The 21,100-nt window shown below is 40.9% G+C and overlaps 1 protein-coding gene across 4 annotated transcripts in view; it reads right to left on the reverse strand.

Moving 5' to 3' along the window:
* The window catches only part of VPS8 (VPS8 subunit of CORVET complex), a 77,012-nt gene that overhangs the window by 17,498 nt on the left and 38,414 nt on the right, over nt 1–21,100 (reverse strand). For 3 of the 4 annotated variants that reach the window (XM_080604098.1, XM_080604099.1, XM_080604100.1), the window contains exons 31-40: nt 20,023–20,107; nt 18,886–18,984; nt 15,302–15,391; nt 14,800–14,846; nt 9,814–9,955; nt 9,004–9,093; nt 8,533–8,575; nt 7,784–7,887; nt 6,253–6,331; nt 4,762–4,844 (exon numbers count right to left, since the gene is read on the reverse strand). In XM_080604098.1, the coding sequence (XP_080460224.1) occupies nt 4,762–4,844; nt 6,253–6,331; nt 7,784–7,887; nt 8,533–8,575; nt 9,004–9,093; nt 9,814–9,955; nt 14,800–14,846; nt 15,302–15,391; nt 18,886–18,984; nt 20,023–20,107 (862 nt within the window). The remainder of the gene's footprint in view (nt 1–4,761; nt 4,845–6,252; nt 6,332–7,783; nt 7,888–8,532; nt 8,576–9,003; nt 9,094–9,813; nt 9,956–14,799; nt 14,847–15,301; nt 15,392–18,885; nt 18,985–20,022; nt 20,108–21,100) is intronic. The other variant, XM_080604097.1, reaches the window with a different exon arrangement.

A 21,100-nucleotide genomic window follows, 5' to 3' on the forward strand; every position in this document is an offset into this window, starting at 1 on the left:
CGTAAAATTAATCCAGACACCTCCAGGTCTGGAAAGAAAAGGACAGGCAGGACCCTAAGCAGGTATGGGAAAAAAAAATTAAAGAAAAGGCTTTTTGAATCTCTCTGCTTCCATGCTAACAGATTTTAGAGATTCCTTCCTTCCTTCCCTCCCCAGTATGGGGTTCCTACAGGTAGGATGTAAATTTCTGGTTTCTCTATTTCTCTGTTTTGTAGGATGCAACAGCTGGATCGACTTACAAAACATTTATGAAGGATTAGAGCTCTGTAAGGGAATTAACACTCAACCTTTCAGCCCTCATCAGACAGCGTTCACATCTGTAATGACACTGAATTTTTCCATAACGCTCAAGAGGATTCCTCTAGTATCACCCCTAACGTGGTTATTTCAGACTGTTTAATAAATAACGTTTTTGTTAAGGATGAGCAAGAACATAAATCTATTAATCTTTATTTCATATGACTTCAATAGTATAAAGTTGAGTCAATGCACTTTCACAGACAGATGCCAAGAATCTACCAATTTTCTGTGAAAGCTGTGGAGTCTGGTCCCAGCTCACTGCAAGGTGCCCTTTAGCGCAGCATTTTGCTTGCAAAGTTAACATTTGCATAAGGTATAATCTCTAGGCAGTTAAGCACAGAAGAAGAAGAAAAACAGTCCACTAAAACTGGAATAATCTAATTCCTTTTCAGAAAAGGGAAGATAATCTACCTCAGTTTACTGATGTCATCCACCTTACACAAACACATTAATTCCTGGGCAGCTGTTCTACCTTCCACACCAGCAGATCCAGCTCATCTATGCTCCACCACAAAAACCTGACCTCTGCTGCAACAGCTTTCGAGGGTGTTTTCAGACTTCAAGCACCCCTTGTACTTCTGGATTTCACAGAAATATCTTGAGAAAGAGGGCCCAGAAGAGCTAGATTAAGCATTCACTTAAGATCACAGTTAAAGTGGCACATCGGTAACGCTTTCAACAAGCTACACACTGCTCAGAGCCACGACAGCGCTGTTTGGCACCCGGGTTTAGAATTTCACGTGGCTTCAAGAGTCACTACGCAGCTTTGCAAAAGGAATATCCAACCTAGGGCTAACAAGAAAGAGACAACCTCTAGTTCAGAAAGCTGTTCTGGGGAAGCACCATGTAAGCATGCCGTGTTGTTAACCTTCCCTGCAGCTCACTTAAGTGGCATTCCCAAGCAATCCAAGGAAGCAGATGACAGATCACACTACGCAGGGAGGCAAAAAAATCCAGTGCTAACTGTCTAACACAGGGGAAGTCTTGTTCCTGATCCCAAACCACCCCAACGAGTGTTCAAAACCCCTGAATATCTGAGCTGAGCACCCAAGACATGGCCACGCTATAAGACACGTTCATCACTGTTCACATCATCTTCCCAGCTGAGTTCAAAGCACCTTTCTTCCACAGGCCAAGCTGTGCGCTGAAATAAAACCTAAAGGAAAACTCCCACAGGCATCCACTGCAAGCCCTGAAGCAACAGTTTAGTAAAACACAGCTACAACACTATGGAAAGAGGGACATGGTTTAGTAGGCAGTAAGGGGATGGTTGGACCAGATGATCTTGGAGATCTTTTCCAACCTTAGTGATTCTGATTCTATGAAAGTGACCTACAGCAATGTTGGCCTCTCAGTCTCATAAAATCCCATTCAGAGATCTGTAACAGAAATAAAGGTTGGTATGAATGTCATGTGAATGGAAATGCATGTTTTTAAGCACAAGAACAAAGGTTTGAATGGTCTGCCTTGGTAACAAAAGACACTTTCCAGCTGCAAAGCTGAAGGTGTTAGGCCAAGCTCAGAAGGCTGCAGACCTGTGCAGAGCCCAGCACAGACGTTATCAGGAGACCCTACATCCTAACACGAGGAGGATGACAAGTTTGCAGGTTATCACACACCTGTAGCAGACTACAGATGTATCTTCAAAGCCTATATTGAAAACCAGAGAAATCATGACGTGCAGCAATCCAGACCACGATTTACAAAAGCTTAAGTGAGATTCTGAGGTAAAAATCCACCTTATAACAGCCAGTAACTTCTAAAGGATTTTATTAGGCTGCCCAGTACTAAGCAGTCATCAACAGAGGAACCCCAGAGGTGCAGTGAGGAGGTGACAGCTGACACCTTCTGTGCTGCCCACAGATGAGCATGGTTTGACCACTCATTCCCATACATCTTAGGTATATGCAAATATGTGAGTGAATAGAATCTATGAAAGAACAAGTACAAAGAGGCAAAATCAGCTTAGAGATCTAATAAATCAGTACCATGTTCTCTTCCACAGGATCTTATACTGAGGTTTATAACACTATTTTCCCTACACCTGCTTTTAAGCTACAAGGTACTAATTACTAACTACTGCTTTGTGAAGTTATACTAATATTTGTTACCAGGAATTCAGTTCCTCTCCCAGAATGTGTTTATAAGTCGTCATCTCTCACCATTTTTTGTTGCAGCTGCACAGAAATGTTTGCCTCTTAAATCTCTGTTTTGTCAGACTGAATTTGTAAAGTTGACCAGGGAAATGGGATGAACAGGAGCAATCTTCCCCATACCTCCAAAACCGGTCAACAGATTTGCACATGCTATGCTAAATAATGCCTTGGACATTTCTGTCCATAGTAGCAGTACTTCTCATGACGCACCTTAGGCAATAGTGCCACCACACCAACCATTTCACTGTACAACTGAAATACATTTCACTCTTGTGTTGCCCCCAGGACATGAATTCCAGCCTCTAGCAGACAGTTTTATTTCTGCTTAAGAAGAGAGACTCTGAGAACAAAAAAGGGCACGAAATATTTGAAGACCTGAAAACAAGAGTTTCCAAGTCTTCCCAAGGGGGATCTGGACCCTCGTCCGCACTGCAATACCTCCCAGATGTGCTGTCTTCACAGTGGTCACTGGTTTGCCCCTGCCCGCCTTCTGGCAATACCCAAAACAAACCAGGAGAGCCCCCTGCCAACCTCCCCACTTACTCATTCACAGCTTTTGTACCACTTCCTGCCTACATTAAACATCAAACAAAGCTCAACAGGAAACCATAACTAATGCTGCTGTTAAAATGGAATGAAATGCTACTGAAGAGGCATTAAGTTTGCTTGACACTTTCTACCCCTGATAAAACAGTATTTTATTTGATCACCCTTTCTATCCACTCATTTATATCTTTCAATGTCTTTAATTATGACTTTTTCCAAAACCTGAGATTGTGCATAATATTAAAATCAAACTAATAGGCTGCTACAGGTATGCATTCACCCCATGAAGCCTGTCCCCCTTTTCCACTTTTCCTTCCATCTGGACCAGAAAGTGAAGAGTAATTCAGCACCTTCTCAACCTTTCAATTGTTCCACCACACAATTCAGACAATTTCCCTAATTCATCTTCTGCATTTCTCAAGGTTTGCTATTAAATCCCTACCTCGTCTTTTGTCTATTTTACAATTTAACAAATCAAATCTGCTTGTGATTATTCAACCCAAGACACATATTTGATATCAGCTCTTTTGTAAAATGTTTGCTGCTCACTTAAAAAAAAAATCTCAAATTGTACACCATAACATCAACCAAAATGGCCCAGTTTTGATATCTCTCTCCAAAGCCTACAAATTTTAACGTTCCCATAACTGTCCGCTCTAGCACTTCATCTAAATGACTGTCAACATATTTAGTTCCAAGTTTTAAGAACTTCCCAGTGGCTTTACCTCTGTAGCAGTGCCTAGACCTGCTGGAAAGCAGCTCTGCAAAGAAGGACCTGGGAGTCCTGGTGGACAACAAGTTAAGCATGAGCCAGCAGTGTGTCCCTGTGGCCAAGAAGACCAGGGGTATCCTGGGGTGCATTAGAAGAGTGTTGCCAGCAGGTCGAGGGAGGTGATCCTGTCCCTCTCCTCAGCCCTGGTGACACCTCGCCTGGAGTACTGTGCCCAGTTCTGGGCTCCCCAGTAGAGGAGGGACATGGAACTACCGCAGAGAGTCTAGTGGAGAGCTAGAAAGATGATCAGGGGACCGGAGCATCTCTCTTATGAGGAAAGGCTGAAAGAGCTGGGCCTCTTTAGACTGGAGAAGAGAAGGCTGAGAGGGAATCGTATCAACATACACAAAGATCTTAAGGGAGGGTGTCAAGAGGATGGGGCCAGCCTATTTTCAGTGGTGTCCAGTAACAGGATAAGAGGCAACAGGTACATACCGAAACACAGGAAGTTCCACCTGAATACGATGGGACTTTTCTGTGAGGAGGACAGAGTGCAGGAACAAGGTTGCATGCAGAGGTTGTGGAATCTCCTTCTCCAGAGATATTCTAAACCTGCCTGGACATGATCCTGTGCAATGTGCTGCAGGTGACCCTGCTTGAGCAGGGAGGTTCGACTAGATGATCTCCAGAATCCCTTCCAACCTTAACCACTCTGTGACTCCATAGTTGAGAGTTTCCCTTCAAAGTAATTCCAGCTTCTGAGATACCATTTTATTTGGTTTGCAGAAACTACCTGGTTTCACAAAGATGTGTGCGTTCCCATGTCTCCTCAGACTGCCAAGTTCTCCAGGCCATTCTACCAAGTTTTCCAACTTACTTCTTGCCAGCTGAACTTTTACAGAAATACTCTGAACCAGGCAATCAGCCAATCTGACATTTAATGGCCTAAAAATTGTTACATCAGGAATGTGTTCAGCTGCTCCCAATAACTGAATAGCATAGCTTGGTAAAACTTTGTGCACTCTCTTCTTCTTTTCAGAAACTCACCTGCAGAATTCTCTGTAGGATTGAGGGAAGAGCGATAAATGCAGCCATGTTGTTCAGCACTTGCATTGTCAAACTCTTCAAGGCTGAAATATCATGCATAAAAATCACCAACATTCATTAGGATTCAAGGAGGGGCATCTTTCAGATTAAGAGTTTTATTTCAGTTCGTGTTTTCTAGTATGAGAACCATTTTCACCACTTTTGTGCACGTTTTCTACTAAGCACATGCAGCTTTTTGCATCAGAAAGTATACATAAAAAATGTTATCACAATGCCTCTCCTCCCCTCCTACTTCCTACCTACAGTAAATTTTCACATCTTGAGACTTTCTTTGTAACACTGTCATTCACTTTTCTTACTGCTAACAGAAGTCAACCTGCATCCCTAGTTCATGTTATAATCCCAATGACTCCAGGATTTCCTAGCACTAACCTTTGCATGAAATGTCTTTTACCCCTCCCTCGACGCCCAATTCCCTAAAGTAAGAGCCAATAACTGATACATGCAGACACCAGCAATTCAGCTTCTTTGTGGGGATAATTAGATAGCTAGAGCAGTTTGGGAGATATGCACATTAGGAATGAAAACAAAAACAGTTCTGTGGGATCCAAGTGTGTTACATTCTCACCATTTCTGATATCACTTCAGATAATCTCTATTCTGCAGGCATCAGCTCTCGAAATGGGTAATCAAGAGGGCATTCTAAATTTAGAGGAAAAGATGAGTTGAGGGAAGAGGGGTGATTTTTATTTTTGGCTTATCAATCCATCCCCATGAATCCAGATACAGCTAATAGTCACTGGAAGGGAAGAAATAGAGGGAGACCAGACAGGATGATAACCATCATATTTTCTTGTAACATGTTGTGATCCTTAACCATGCATGATTACAATCACTGCGAAGTACAGTGCTGTAATCAAGAAAAGGCATTATTCTGTCCCAAAATCCTAGTTTCTAAGTCCCTTTCAGGAGTACTACTTTAGATGTGCTAATGACACCCACAACTGATTCAGGGGGGTGGAACTGGAGTAGAAAATTTACTGTATTTTCTACTAGTTTTAAATACAATAGACAGATGAAGAGATACCGTAACAAAAAGGCTAGGTAGGGAAGATGACAGTGTTATGTCAGAAGTTTCCAAAGTTTACAAACTTAATTACAGCCTAGAAAGCCTTCATACACACTGTGCACTTTTTTTTTTTCCTCCATAGAGACCATCTCAATGGAACCAGCTGATCAGAAGAGGCTGTGGTAGGGTCCCTCTTCCACTCAAAGCTAAAAACAAAAACTACCTGACAGCTGCAGTCTACCCAACTGAGCTCCAAGCCAAGCTCAGTTCTACAGCCACTGCAATTCAGATCTACTGCGAGAGCAGGGAATTTAGGAACTGAGTAACGAAACTGATTTTCTTCTATTCAATCAGTAGAGGACAAAAGACAGCACACAGGCTTTGATTAATATTTGGGGTCACAAAAGAATCAAAATACTTACATTCAGCATACCGATACTGCGAAGAACCAGACAGTTTCTGTGGGGACATCATAGCCTCCAGTAGGGGAAACCAGAGTGCCTAAAATAATTGAATGCAACAAAAAAAACAGTAAGAACATAGCAAAACTAAAAATGAGGTGTGACCAGTATCAAAGTCCATTTCTGAAGGCTCACTTGCACATTCTGAAAAACAAAAATACATTCTTATGTTTTCACTGCAGTGGAATAGAACTGAAATATATTAAAGTAATCAGAAAGTACTTGTGGATCTGCTTTCAGTCTAGATTGCTCGTATATTAGAGCAAGATACTGTTTGATTGGATCTGAGCACAGAGAAGACCTTTGGCTCCTGTTGTTCCTTCTTCTTTCTAACTGTTTATTTCCTAATATTTTGACAACATAAGAGATCTACTTCATTCACAGTCCCCAACTACTACTACATGCAAGATGCAAAGTCTCTGACGTAGAGACTGCTTACGTAACAGATAGCACAGTCACAGGTCCGCAAATGAAAAGAGACATATAAATTCCCCAGTTGTGAGAATTCACGTGATATTGTACGTGGGAAGCTGGCCCTTCATCCAGTGACTAGAGTCTGATCTTTCTTGGGCATCAACAAAGCAATTCCACCAGGTGGAACAGAACCCAGCATGAGAGAAAACACTAACTCCAATTAGGCAGGCCATAAGCCCTCTCTGCACTTGTAGTCACCTCTTCAACAAAAACACAGCAGCTGTCTGTTGCACAATGAAATCATTTGACAAAAGAAACTAAGCAGGTCACCTCCTACACTGGACAGTACTAAGAAGAAGTGACAGAATTCTTGACTTCCAGACATGTCAGATCTTCAGACACAGGAACGACTTCCAGACATGTCAGATCTTCAGACACAGGAACAACATTCTCAGTTTTGAATTCAGTTACCTAAGTTATGCATGCTATTAGGACTAAAAATAGGTTCTATGCCACTGACATCAGCAAAATGAAAACACAACCTCAATACAAGGCGTACCCAGTTCTCTCTGCAAGAGCTCAGGCAAGCTGTATTGTCTCCACCCCTTCAAGACCAGGCTAACGTTAAATTCAGGATTTTTCAAGTATTCAGAACAGCAATATTCTGCAGCCACAGCGCAAGTAGCATCAGCTTTCTGCCAGCATAAAGATGACACCAACCTAAGTATGCCAACGGCTTGATGCAAGGTTACACAAGTAATGATCCGTTGCTTTCTTTAGTGCCTGATTAACATTCAAGCCAAAATTTCAACTAAAGCTAAAAATGGGGAAAGGATACTATCTCATCTCCTTCTCCACTGCTAATATACACTTTATTTTGTGCTTCACATGTGAGGATTTCTCTCACGGGTTTAAAACCTGAAGCAGCACAACAAGAACACAAGGCAGAGCAAAACAATGGCTGCTTGACACATATCAGTATGGAATAGGTGGGGAAAGGAAAAAGCACGTGAAGAGAGAGCTTCTGGAGATGCAGAGGCCTTTGTTGACTTTAGTGATATGGCTTTTACTCTCTTACCTCTTGCTGTTGTTGGTTTAAGTTGTGTGAATTCCTCTGGCAAAGAGCAATGGTTTTCATTAAGGTATCTTCAATGTTTTCTAGCAAGGGGAGTTGTTCTGAACCTAAATTTTTGGGGAAAAATAAATTGCAATTATAGAAATGACTAGATACATTAACTCCCAATCATTCTACAAAATAAAATTATGCTGTTCATCTAAAAGCTGTTCCCTACAGTGAGCTACTGCATTATGAAGACAGGTCCTGATTATTGGCACGCTTTCAGAATGCGGTAATAAATAGGGCATATAAGACCTTTCATGTAATCAAATAAGGAAGATTTTAGCTGTAGTTTAGGGTACAATTAAATAACAAATACAAGCACTGCATTTGATTAGGTGCACCCTTGAATCCTGGGGCCAGTGAAGAGTGTACCTGTGCATATATACTCATTTTCTGTAGGCAGAACATTCTTAATTCTCTGAGAAGTCTGCTTAAAAGTCGCAATCAAAAGAGTTAACAGGACAGCTGACCATACACAAAATCAATCACAGTTTGTTTACAAGATTTGACAGAGATTAGAGTGAAAGAATAAGGAAGTGTTACCAGTATAACTACCACAGCTACGTGAATGTCAATTTAAAAAATGTCACTGCAATACCTAGAAACCTGAAAAAGGATCTCATCATGCCAGTTGTCAAACATGAATTTTACATTTTTATGTTTATCTCTTTTTAAAAGAAAGTGGAATTTAACTTGGTAACTCTTACTTTCATCATCTTGTGTAAGCATCAGCAACTTGCTCTGCAATCGCTGAAAGAAAGAGAGAACTCAGAACAGTAAACTTGCAGAATCTTGATGGAAGTGTTTTTAAAAAGGCATGGTTACTAAGGCTCGCCCTTATTTTATTTCCCAATATAATAAGTATAGTATACATTTTTCTAAATATGGAAAGGAAAACAGAAACTGAAACATTATTTTTGATCCACAAAAACAAATTTCAGTATCTATTATCTAGTAGATGTTTAAAGACAGCCTTCAGAACAAGCCAGAAAAATACACTGAACTGCTGAGTCTGCAGACAACTCAACATATTGTTTTTTGATAGAAGGTAAATGCTTCCATGCATTGTAGTGGGAAACAAATTGAGAAACAATGACTGTCCCAAACCTTAACACAGGACACCACGCTGACCAAGAGCATAGCAAAAATGCCACATTCAGGATTTCAGCGTACAGTACCTCAAGCATGACCAGAAAGGCACCATGGATATCTCCCTTCTTCTCCAGTAAATATGAGGAAGCTTCATGGAGCTGATGTTTCTGGGTTATCTAAGTCAAAAAAAAAAAAAGTGAAAATCTATCTCAAGAAATCTGCCAGCATTTGTTTACTCCACAAAACAGGGACAACTGGATGGTCAGAGAGGATTTTTGTCTCCATGTGTTCACAGGCACATTAACAAGTCTGAGCACTGAGCCAGACCCCTGCCCCCACCACTCCTGGCTACACTGCGCTGTTTCTGAAGTTGCACTATTGCCACCACCAGCGTTAAAATCCTTAAATCTGTATATGTACACGTATAAATATCCAGATCGAGGATAGATGATTAGTTAAAATTTTCATAAAGTGAAGAAACAGTCACCCTCCCAACATTAGTCAAATTTTCACAGAATCGCAGAATATCAGGGATTGGAAGGGATCTTGAAAGATCATCTAGTCCAATCCCACTACTGGAGCAGAAATACCTATTTTGGCAGTGTTGCTATCCAAAATCCCCTGTCTACATCATTTCAGATACCTTCAACACATTAATCAGCATTAATGCAGACGATCTGTATTCTGCAGTTACTTGGTAGATTCAGCGTACTAATAGCCTTTTCTTATTAGCCCTGAGACTAAATTCAGAAACAGGATACTAAATATAGCTAACAGTGGTGCAGGAGAGCAGTTTAGCAGCTCAAGGGGCCAAATATCTAAGAACTAATCCGTAACTTTGGTAGGAGCTGACGCGAATGCTTCCCCTAGCCCCTGTCTTTACACATCTTTTCTACCTGGATGGTTTCTTCCAGCCTGCAGTATTCCAGAACTTTAAGCGTCTCCAAAACGTCATCTGGGCTGTACTGACACAGCAGCTCAACGAACTGCTCTGTGATGCAGGGTGGCAAATGAATCAAGTCTTGGTTGATGCCTTCTCTGGAAAATAAAAGACACAGGAGACAAGTCAAATTCTAGTTCAGAAGTTTGACTGGAAAGAAGAGTTTTTAACTCAGTTGTGTATTGTCTCTTATACTTTATACAAGTAAAAAATATGTCTGTAAGAGAAAAATTATGCTGTCTCTACTAGTTACTAGTGCTAGATATCTGTTAGGAGGCATTTCATTTGTTCCACAACGTATTCTACTGATGCTTCAGTATAAATTAGACTATCAAAGACCCCTGTGAAACAAGATCCCAGCACAGACGCTTCGTCAGCAATTCTATAGCAAAGACATGCAAAGAAGTCACGTAATTTCTTTGATGCAGCCTTACGGTCTCTGAGTAGTTTTTTAGAGATGCTGATCACCTATTTTTCCTATAGACCCTCTCTGAATATGCTTGAAGAAATATTGCTTTCTGCTTACTGTTTCTGAAACTGTTCTTTGACCTGCTTTATCACATTTTACTGTTTCATCTGCTAGAATACAATCCCCTCTGCTAATTCATTCAGATATAACTTCATGCTTCTTTTAGGGAAACATCCCTGTTTTTATTTAGTGGTAGTTCTCAAACCGAACAAAACTAGTTAATTTTTGTTGCTCTAACAGAGTCTAACTCCATGCACACTACGGTTATCAGTAGAGCACATTTCCAACTGTAAGAGCTCAAACCAGACCCTGCATATTGTTTAGCACCAAGCCAAAGGCTGCGTCTTCTCTCAAGGGTTTAGTAATCGGCTGCCCCACAGAACCATATTAAACTGGAACGAAAAACATCTGCCTCATCTCCCTGCGTGGGACCTGTTTAATCAGCACAAGCAGGTAAAATCTCCAATTGCTGCTGTTTCCTGCCCTTGCTATCTCCCTGATCTCCTCTAACCTGTCACAAGTGACACTGCCAGGATGGTCAGGCACTCAGCAGTACATGACACTGTTCTCTTTTGGCTAGGACTGTGGATAATGCTGCCTGGCCGGAGCTGCTCTGAAGGCCAGACTAGGGTTTCCCTGCCGATTCCAGCCTCGATAACTTCTGTAGGCAAAGCTCAGATCACAGTTAAACTCATTTATTAAAGCTGTTCCTCTAAAAGAAATTTCTCTAAGTCCTTTCCAGCAGCAGCTGTTGGCACTGTGCTGGTTCGTGCAGTGGCCATTTTCCAATCCCTTGGCTTACTGAGTAAACTTCTAACATGGGGGAAACAGAGAGCAGAACTCTGACCAGTCCCATGACTGTCCCTGTGTCCTGTTTTCTACTCATCTTGTTTCTAAAGAGCAACAAAAAGCAAGAGATTTCCAAGAGCTGGAATGATACAGACGATCCTTTCCGAGAGACAGACGTAATGCTTGCAACCCTTCAAAGTGTACAGCAACTCACCACCACTGTGAAATAAACTTCACATAGCAGTTCTAGAATTGATGCATTGCATAGTGAAACAACAAAAGTTTATCCTCTGTTAGCATATTTGTTAACAAGCCTGTTCTGAAGCTTGTGATAGGAAAGAAAACAGATCAAGGTATATATTTAGCTTTGTTACCTTTCTGAACAGAAATTTGTAATCAGAAGGTATGTGGACGTGCAAACCCCACAGCCACAGGGTGGAAAAGGTCTAACATATCACACGACCCTACCATTTCCGGGGAGCTACAAGAATTATCATCATCCAAGAAAGACCAGGAGAACACCATGCCCCTAGCAAACCTGAAGAAGCTTATTGTAATCACAATGTCAACTGCTTGATTAATAAATGGCATTTGCCCAGAAATGAAAGCCTAACGCAGCTATGGATCAGTGTCCAAAATATGTACACAATTATACAAAAATTGCTATCCAAATTATTGTGTTCTGACATCAAGTAAAGAATCCAAAAAAAAAAGATAACCTCCTGCATTCACCATCCACTCTTTCCACAACACAGAGCCTATAAACCCTGTCAATACCTGCAAGAGAACAAGTGTTCTACCCTTTTTGCTACTACACTGGAGAGAGACAAAAAAAAAAAAAAAAAGCACTTTGTCTAAAATGATTTCTGTCTACCAAAACTGGAAAAATGGCATGTCATACAATTTCAGTATGAGAACAAACTTCTAGTTTGGAAATAACTCTGGCACCCACTATTCATGACTTATGAGCAAGCCAATCTTTCCTTAACTATTTCACTTAAGAAATCCACAAAAAGGGAGAAAGGAAAGAATGCAAGATTTTGATAATGTTAAAAACTAAGCAATTGTCCTGAGACTTGCAGGTCCTGCTCAGCTCAACAACCTGCTTCATCTTCAGTATAACCATGCCAAACAGTTCCTCTGCAAAACTATTCTCTGCCATGGTCTTTTCTGGAAGGAAGAGATCGTCACGGATTTCTCACAAAACCTTGCACAGCTGAGCCTTGCCAGAGTCATGGTCAGCGAGCAGAACCACTGTAACACCCTACAAGTTTTGGCATTTGTTAATATGTTAATAGACCCAGAACACTGTGTTGTTAAATATGTGTTGGTACAACACATGAATTTGCGCTGCAAACAGACATGCTTCATTGCAATTTTTTTAGAAGGGAACTTGAGAAAGTGGAAAGGTGGCAAAGGCTGTGATCAATGAACTGAGCAACATACGCTACATTCTCTGTTTTCTGTGACTGCTTATAAGATACGAACCATAAGGACATCTGGTTTTAATTTCCCTAAGCAATTTCTGTTAACCCTGTTTCCTACCTTCCCCCTTCTAGCTCCTTTAAAATAAATCTCCAGCAAAATTAAATGGGCCAAATAAATCCCTAATGCGATTCCACCAACTCAGTATAGTTATACTAGCATGATGAGTCTTGTCCCCCATATGATCAAGCAATCATTCGTATTTGAGACGTTAAAGCTCCTTTGCTACTCTAGAATCTTTATTCTAATATTAATTTTGCTCAGAAAAAGCATATAAACATTTAGATTGACAAGAGAGAGATGTTTTCAGAAGAACCTAATCACTATTTAATGTAAAGATAATAGTGCAAAGCAGAGGTGTATCTGCAGATTAGGTCTTGCAAAGTAAAATTACTCCATCCTCCTGTGTCTCCCTCGGCACAGTTCATTTTGATACAGTTCAGTTCAGTTTGATACGTCTTCGAAGCAGACAGCCTCAGCACTGAAAAGAGACCACAGAGCCTTGAGTGCTATAAAAGAGTCCCTCCAGCAATCTAGGATCTCTGCTTCTCCCTGGCAACACAGTTTAATAACAATGAGTTAAACTTTGGGCTTATAAGACTTTCTTCAAGGTTAGTCGATGCCATACATGAAGTCATAATATTTAGCAGTATTTTGTTCTTTTATGCATAACTTTCTTGCTTATCTTTTGCTTACTGAATATTCTGGCAGCTACATCACAGTCAGTACAAGGTCTACCTCCCTTACTCGGGATGCTGAACATTATACTGTAGTGCAGAGAATTAGAGGACTTTGAAACAGATGGAAAAGGAATGGCCACAAACTTTGCTACAACGCACATGGCACAGTAAGAGAGGTCATGTGGCCTCACACAGCTTGCTGAATCTTGGGGTGTCGGAGATAAAAGCAGAAATCTTTTGAAGGATCAGATACAGGAAGTTGTTTCCTACACCTGGATTTAACATATCATACATGTTGATTTTGATTAGAATAGAACTACAGGAAAAACGGTTGTATTTAGCTCTGTGGTAGAGCTAAATTAGATATGTCTATTACTCAGAGATTATGGAAGCCACTCTACGCACAAGATTAAAATACAGGTTAATTACTACCTTCGCTGGGTCTCACTTGCTGCAAGCGGTATCACAGCACAAACAACAAAGTCTTAGTTAACATCCAGCTGGGTACCATCTCTGCTTAACTACTATTTAAAAACAAGAACAGAAAAACTAAATCATCCAATTTCTCTCTTATAAACCAAACCAAAATATTTTCTCCGCAAAATTTTTCTTTTATTTTGACCTCTAAGTAACACATTAGGCATGGGATTTAATCCCTTCCACACAAAGATGATTGTAAAACCTAAGGAAAATCCAAAATCAATTACTTCCAAGCTAGCTTCTAAAGCACTGGTTTTTACTTAACTTCAACAAGAGCTGAAACACTGACACCACATCAAAATTTAAGATCTAAATTTAAGATATTACCTCTTCCAACTTCTCCTCCTCATAAAGCACAATAATCTGCAACTAATTGACAAAACAGGCTTTCTCCTTAAATAGCATTAGCAATTGCTAGAAGGCAAGTGGAGCTGTGCATATATGTCTTACAAAATAAATAAGTAAAATCAAGGCCTTACAGCATTTGAAACCGATTCAACAGAAAGAGAACACTCAGTGCTGAAATACTGAAAGAACAGGAGCAGATGGAACAAGTAACTAGTTAAGGAGAAGTTTGCAGTGAAATATAGCAGCAATTCCGAAATGATAGAAATGAAAAATGTCAATAGATCAAAACACATCTCCATTTATGCTAAATCTGGGCGGCTTGGTCAAGTAATCAAACCAGTGGGTGCCTGAGAACAGAAGTGACAGTTCATTTGCAGGGTAACCATTTCACAGCCTTCCCAAAGAAGCTGTTACGACAATGCCTGCCCTCCCACCAACGCTGGGGAGGCGTCACATTGCACGTACTGAAGCCCACACCACTTCCCAGTTAGGAAGCCAGGCGTGGGCTCTGCTAAAGGACGCTCCCCAGAAAAGTGTTATTTCTGTGCTATCCTTCTCACCTTTGGGCAGTCTGAAGAGCAAGTCACCTTTTCTAAGCCCTAAACTTGGATGTAGACTACATTGATGTAGTGTTCCAAAGGAATGTGTTTTAACCCATGTAGTTTGCCAATGGTCCAATTTTCTTACATACCTCGGATCAAGCAGACTCCTTAGAAACTGGAAGAGTAAGAACTGGTCCTGAACAACAGGAGGAGAAAGTATTATTACTTTAAGTAATTTGCTATAAAAAAAGCGATTCCCGAATTATACCCATTGAACAAAATACTGTTCGTGTCTGGTGACTGCTGAAGATGGTTTGGCTAAGTAATTATGTACTACTTTCTTTGAGAATGCTTACTGACAACTGGTCTGTCTGATCTCTGAATGCAAGCCATGCTGCACTCCCAACTGAAAACTGCATTACCAAGTCATACAAACAGCAACTCAGAGATCACACCTTACTATGGCCAGAACATCACCAGCAGGTGCAGCAGTTCAAATGTAGCAATTCCTGCAGCTGAGTATCTACTGAGCCACTTTTCCTCCATTTATGACACAGCAACAACTAAACATTGCCCTTGGCAATCATTTCTTACAAGAATGGCGACACTGCTGTAAAGAAGTGCCAACACCAATGAAGTTTGACACTTTACCTGAAGGTTTGTAATGATGCTCTCAATCTGCTCGCTGAAGTGGATGGCTACCAAGTCAGCTGCTTTACATGGGCTAAGTAGCAGCAACTCCTTTGGAGAGAGAAACACAAGAAAAATTATTACTTTTAATTTTATAGACAATGTAATTACGCAGTATCACTGAGACCATTCAGATGTACTGTAACTGTATCTTTGCCTAGATGAAGCCTGTAACTAAATGCTATCGTACAAAAAATGATTATGCAAAAAAAAAAAAAGGATAGTTTACAAAAAGACAATTTTGAAAATTGATGATTTTAATACACAACAGGCCTTGTAAGTATGCAAAACTCTTCACACATTGAGAAAACATCTCAGTCCTAAGGTGAGAAAATGATTTCATCAAATTTTCTGAAATTCCATGCCACCTCCATGCCAATTCCACTTGACTCCATGCCAGCAAGACCAGCTAGTACCAACTGGGAAGAGTTCCAGCAAGAGAGAAGAGAGAGGAAACAAAGCCATCAGTTGACTCTAGGGCATGTCTCAAGTGTTTAACTGGCTTGAACTGAACCAAATCAGAGGTTTAACAGCAGGTTTCCTGCAACAGTTAATTTCCCTGCTATCTGTTCAGACATGGAAAAAAATGAATAAATCCTTTATAGAATAAAAGGAAAAAAAAAACACTAAGATGCTTGTGGATTTGCCTCCTGTCAAGACTGATCTAAAAGACATCATATCATACAAGTTTACACAACCCAGAATTTTCTCTCTTGGTGCTTCCAAATGCATCCATGCTTCCAAATGAGAAGCAACTGCTTCAGACCAACATTGGGTAGTTGGCAAACCTTCACAAAAGCCCTTGCTAAGCCTACAAATGAGAAAACAGTGCTCCATTAAAGAAAAACAACTGGTATGGGAGATGAAAGAAAAACTTCATAAATGTGTATGTGCAAGAAAAAAAAAGTTGCTCAGCTGTAGCTTAGCCCCCAGACAGATGTAGCAGCCAGCAAATTCAGTGAATGCCAGCAACAGACCATGGTAAAGGGAAGAAAGGAAGTAATAAGGGAAGAGCATTGCTATTCTTCCGATCTACAGGACCTCTCCCCAAGCTCTTTAAAGAAGAGCTATCATAGAAGATGTATGTTGTGAGGTTTCCAAAGCAAAATTTGTCTATTTTATTTTATGTAAACCAGTTCCATGGTGTTTGACTTCAGAGCTTTGTTCCAGAAGCCACGGCTTTCAGTTGCTTACCCAGTACTCAGAAGCATGACTCTTATCTGACAAGCCTAGGCAATCCAAAGGACCTAGAAGATCTTAATTACAGCAGTGCAATGAGAAGCATGCAGAAAGGATGTAGCACGACAGCCTTACTTTGTTTCTCTCTCTGTACAAACCCTCCCTGGGAGTTTCCAGGCATGCTGAGTACAGGACTGAGTGGCTGGAGTCCAATGGTCCAGCCTTCCAGCAACGGACTGCAGTTCTTGGGTCAGTGTGACCTTCAGAGCTCCCCCCAAGCAACAGATTTTAGGCTTGTGTTTCCAGCCTCTCCCAGGTTTAAGAGTTTGTGACTATGGCACTTCCTAGGCAGACAGTCCTTGAGGAGACAATACTGACACAAGTCACGTGGGTCTGAGGACAAAGCGACTGCCACAAATAACACTGATCAAAGAGGTCTTAGGCTTTATTTTGAAGATAAATATCATGAACAATTGCCATGTAGGAAGATGGAGAAAAATAAGAAAGGACACTGATCAGAAACCCCATTTTCTATTACACAGCAGGAAAGAAGTACTAACAGGAAAGCCTCTTTAGAGGCTTCCAGTTTCAACTGAAAGTGTTGGCTTGCCATTTTGATAAATCAGAAGAAAAAAGGACTGTTGGTCAAACACCTGAAATCATGGCACCACCCTAGTAAAATGTACTATCCTAGTAAAATTTACTATTTAAGTCTTCTGAATGCTTGAGAGCAAGATTAATACACTGGAAAAGAGCAAAAGGCCATAGTAGTCAATAAACTGCTAAACCACATGAAATTTCATATACTGTTCACCAATCGTTGAAAAAGAAAGATGCCAAAAAAGGAGTTGTTGATCACAGTTGCAACACCCAAAAAAGGTGACCCCACAGAACTGGTTATTTGCCCAGCAGCTTTCTGGAGGAAGCTGTGAAGGAGTGTCATTAAAAAAGAGCAGCCACAGAATCTGCAAGGCTGTTGAAATTGTTAAGGCAGGGAATTGTTAAAGATAGCCATGGACAAGTTGAGAGGAGTATTTTCTGTGGTTTGATAAACTCAGGAAAAGTATGCAGCTCTGACAATGGGGGCACTGGGCACTTCTGGTTCTGTACAATAATAAAGAACGAAATAAAATTTGTTTTTATTGAGAAAATAAAACCAAACAACTCACTATGAAAAGCTGGCAGTCTTAGCCTATGACGAGTTTATCAAAACCAGTACAGCACAATGGGAAACAAGAAGGGCAACCCAGGACATTTCTGATTTGTCCTAAGACACCCAAGCATGGAACAGCAATCGTAACAGCCTCAGACTGAATCGACCCAGCAAGGAGACACATTTGTCACTGACAGAGACACAAACCAAGACTTACAAAGGGAAGCTCGCTCACTCTTAAGGCCAAGCAATTTGGGCTGTATATACCAATACCAGGGTAACTCGGTAGGAGAGAAAAACAAAGCAGTCAGAAGGAAGCAGCAAAGTGGACAGCAGTTTGTTCACAGCAGTTTGTTCAACTGGGAAAGCCCAGCATGGATCCACAGTTGCTCTGGTAAGACAGTAACGTGCGAGGCCTCCACAGCACAACCATCACCACTAGCACTTCCCACAGGCTCTGAAAGCCCATCTGGAGAGTAGGTGTGAGCTCGGTGAGTTGCATGTCATACAGGTGGATTCACAGCATTTCTTTGTCTTCTGAACGATCTTCCTCTTGGCCCATTTTCTCACTAGTCACCCACTACTTTCAAATTCTGGAAGAGACTAACAGTATTCTCTATCTTCCAAATGGTACCTGGTACTCTTTTGTCCCCCTTGCAGGATGCAGACTTCTGTGGTGATTTTCTGCTAAAGTAGTCTGTGCAAAAGCATGACCGCATGTTTTATAGGCAAGAGTTATTTTCCCGGCTCAACTCCAGATCACCCTGGAATAGACTGACAGCACCTTGTATAACTAGAGATATAATGCGTTCCCCATGTCTACATGCCACTAACTAAAAGTCCAAGCTAAGACCAATGAGACAGTCAGACCAATACTGCAGCATTTCTTACATAACTTCCTGATTTTGCCTGCCATATTTTGAGCAATTTGGCATGACCTTCCTTCATTTGCATCAGTTTCCCTATCAATGCCCTTCATCCCCACAGAAGACATGAAAGCTACAAGCATTCTGCCTGGAGAGAACAGAAATCTGTGCTTGACGTCACACAGCAAGGCAAAGCTTGTAGCTATTTTGAACTTGGTTTTTGTAACAATTCCAAAACGTCCCTTTGTTGCTGATTCACCATTGTGACACCTCTGCTTACAGAACAGCATCAGTTGGATCCACAGTTAGCAGGAGCTCAGGTATCATGGGTGTAAGATACACTGTACCTTTATATGTTCCAAAGCTTTGTCCCACACTGACTGCTTTTCTTCAGTACTGTAGCCAGGCATGGACAGGATGTTGTGAATATAGTTGAAAACTTCTTCCTGTAAGGCATAAAACCATAAATGGTATAGTATGTTCTGCAGTGCTGTTAACAGCATTAGATGTTGTTAAAGGAGAACACTTCAAACAGTCTTAGGATGACCTCAGGGCTAGTCCTCTCTTAGTCAGCAAGTCAAGATAAGTTATCTGCAGGTGAGATTATATGTCCCGAAATATAGTTCCTGAAGAGCTGCCAGGAGAAAAAAAAAAAAAAAAGAGCCAAGAAGACCAGAATTGACACTAAAAGTGTTAAGAACTATGGTTAAAGAGAATTGTTCCTCCTCTATTAGAAATATCTGCCTCTTGCTTACAGGGAAAAAAAGACAGGACATGACTGTAACTAAAAGAATAGGCAAAGAAAGGAATATTTAACCAGAAGGTGGGTCAGTTTTGTCTTCCCAGCATATTCTTGAATTGCTCTTTGATATTTATCAGTCTCTTCCCCAGGTTCTCTTGCACAGCGCTCCGCACAGATACTCTCAAGTACCACATTTTTGACCACCTCACTACTATAACCTATCTCTTCCTACTGTTTCACCCACACAACTTTCAGCATAGTGTTTTCATAAGGAGCTGGTGAGATCAAGTTTGTCAGATTCTTCTCCCAGCTTTTGCTGGTAGTGGGGAAGAGAATACCTCACAAAAACTGCAGCAAATATGCAACTTATAGTAATGGAGAAGGTAATTGCAAAGAGGTAATCGGGGCAAAAAGATTCTGTCAGGGAGTGGGGTAGGGAGGCAAAAAGAAGGGACTGATGACAGAAACAAATATTGCCACTAGCAGTATTTGCAATAAATCACACCTTGTACTCAAGTTTTACGTATTAGCATTGCTTAAATTGAAAGAGAAACCAAAAACTACGAAGCTTTAAAAAAAATCAGCAACACATGCTCATAAGCACATTAGCCTTGACTATAAGAAAACTCAGCTGTAAAGAAAGACATTTTATAAGAGAATTACGACAGGAGAGCAGGACTGTCGCGCTCTTTCACACCACTGCCAGCAGGACAGGCTGCACTGCTATGGAGAAGAAAGTTACCTTTCTCACTGGATCACGCAGGTAACAGCCAATGATTTTGTCATAGCGAAGCTCTCGTTCATACATAAACTCACAAATCTGGTAACTAAAACGAGAAATCAGGTTTCACTCGTTCTGCCGTTCATAGATCACTTTTCCACAATGTAGTCAGCTCTAAGCTAGGCGAATCTACAATCCTGATTTGAAGAAATACACTGAATATGAGTTAGCAATGTGTTATGTATGACACAGCTTCCTAGTTTCAGTTTTTAATAAACACTTTTAATATTTTGAGTCAGGAAGACTTTAGATAAAAATGGGTGCAACTGAGGTGAAAGAAGTGAAAAGCCTGCTAAATAGCTCCATACCATGCTTCTTTTAGCTCTAACATAAGTGGCAGAGCTGGTGATTCTGGCCCTCAAAATCCCTTAAGCAAGGAGAAAAAACTCCATGTGGACATTCAGTAACCCACTCGATTGTGATTCTGATTCTCAGGTGCTAACAATGCATTTCTGAGTCTCATCAGGGCTGAAAAATTTGGTCTAGTAACTCCTTCTAGGACATGTAGGAGAACAGGTGTAGCATATGCCACCATCTATCCTTCTATTCCTTTATAGTATGGTGGATTAACTCACATGGCACCCAATTTGAAGACTTGGATGAAGATGCCCCCCTGGCTGACTCAGTCAGGCATGAACAGACACTTTCTGGATGGGTAAAGCAGCTAAAGGAGATGGTGGAAATTTTCAGCCTTTCCAGACGCTGCATTTTGTCTCTCCTACTCAATTCTAAAATGAGTACCATGGGGGTGGCTCCAGACACTTGTGTGCTTTTAAATCCACCTGTGGGCCTCACCCCAACAAGTAATCTCCATCTGTCAGTGGTAGAGCATTCAAATATACAACTATACCTTTGAGCAATGCCTGGGCTCTAGGATAGGAAGTGCCAAAATTTATCAAGCCCCACAGGGTTTCATGCTAAATATTCCCACCAGTCTACAGAAAGCATCGGTAAGGTAAGATGGGGTAAGTACACCCAGTGAGATAGCAGGAAGAGACTGGGACAGATTAAATATGAACATATTAAATGAAGCATATGT

Source organism: Anser brachyrhynchus (assembly GCF_964034855.1).
Source record: "Anser brachyrhynchus genome assembly, chromosome: 9".
NCBI lineage: Eukaryota > Metazoa > Chordata > Aves > Anseriformes > Anatidae > Anser > Anser brachyrhynchus.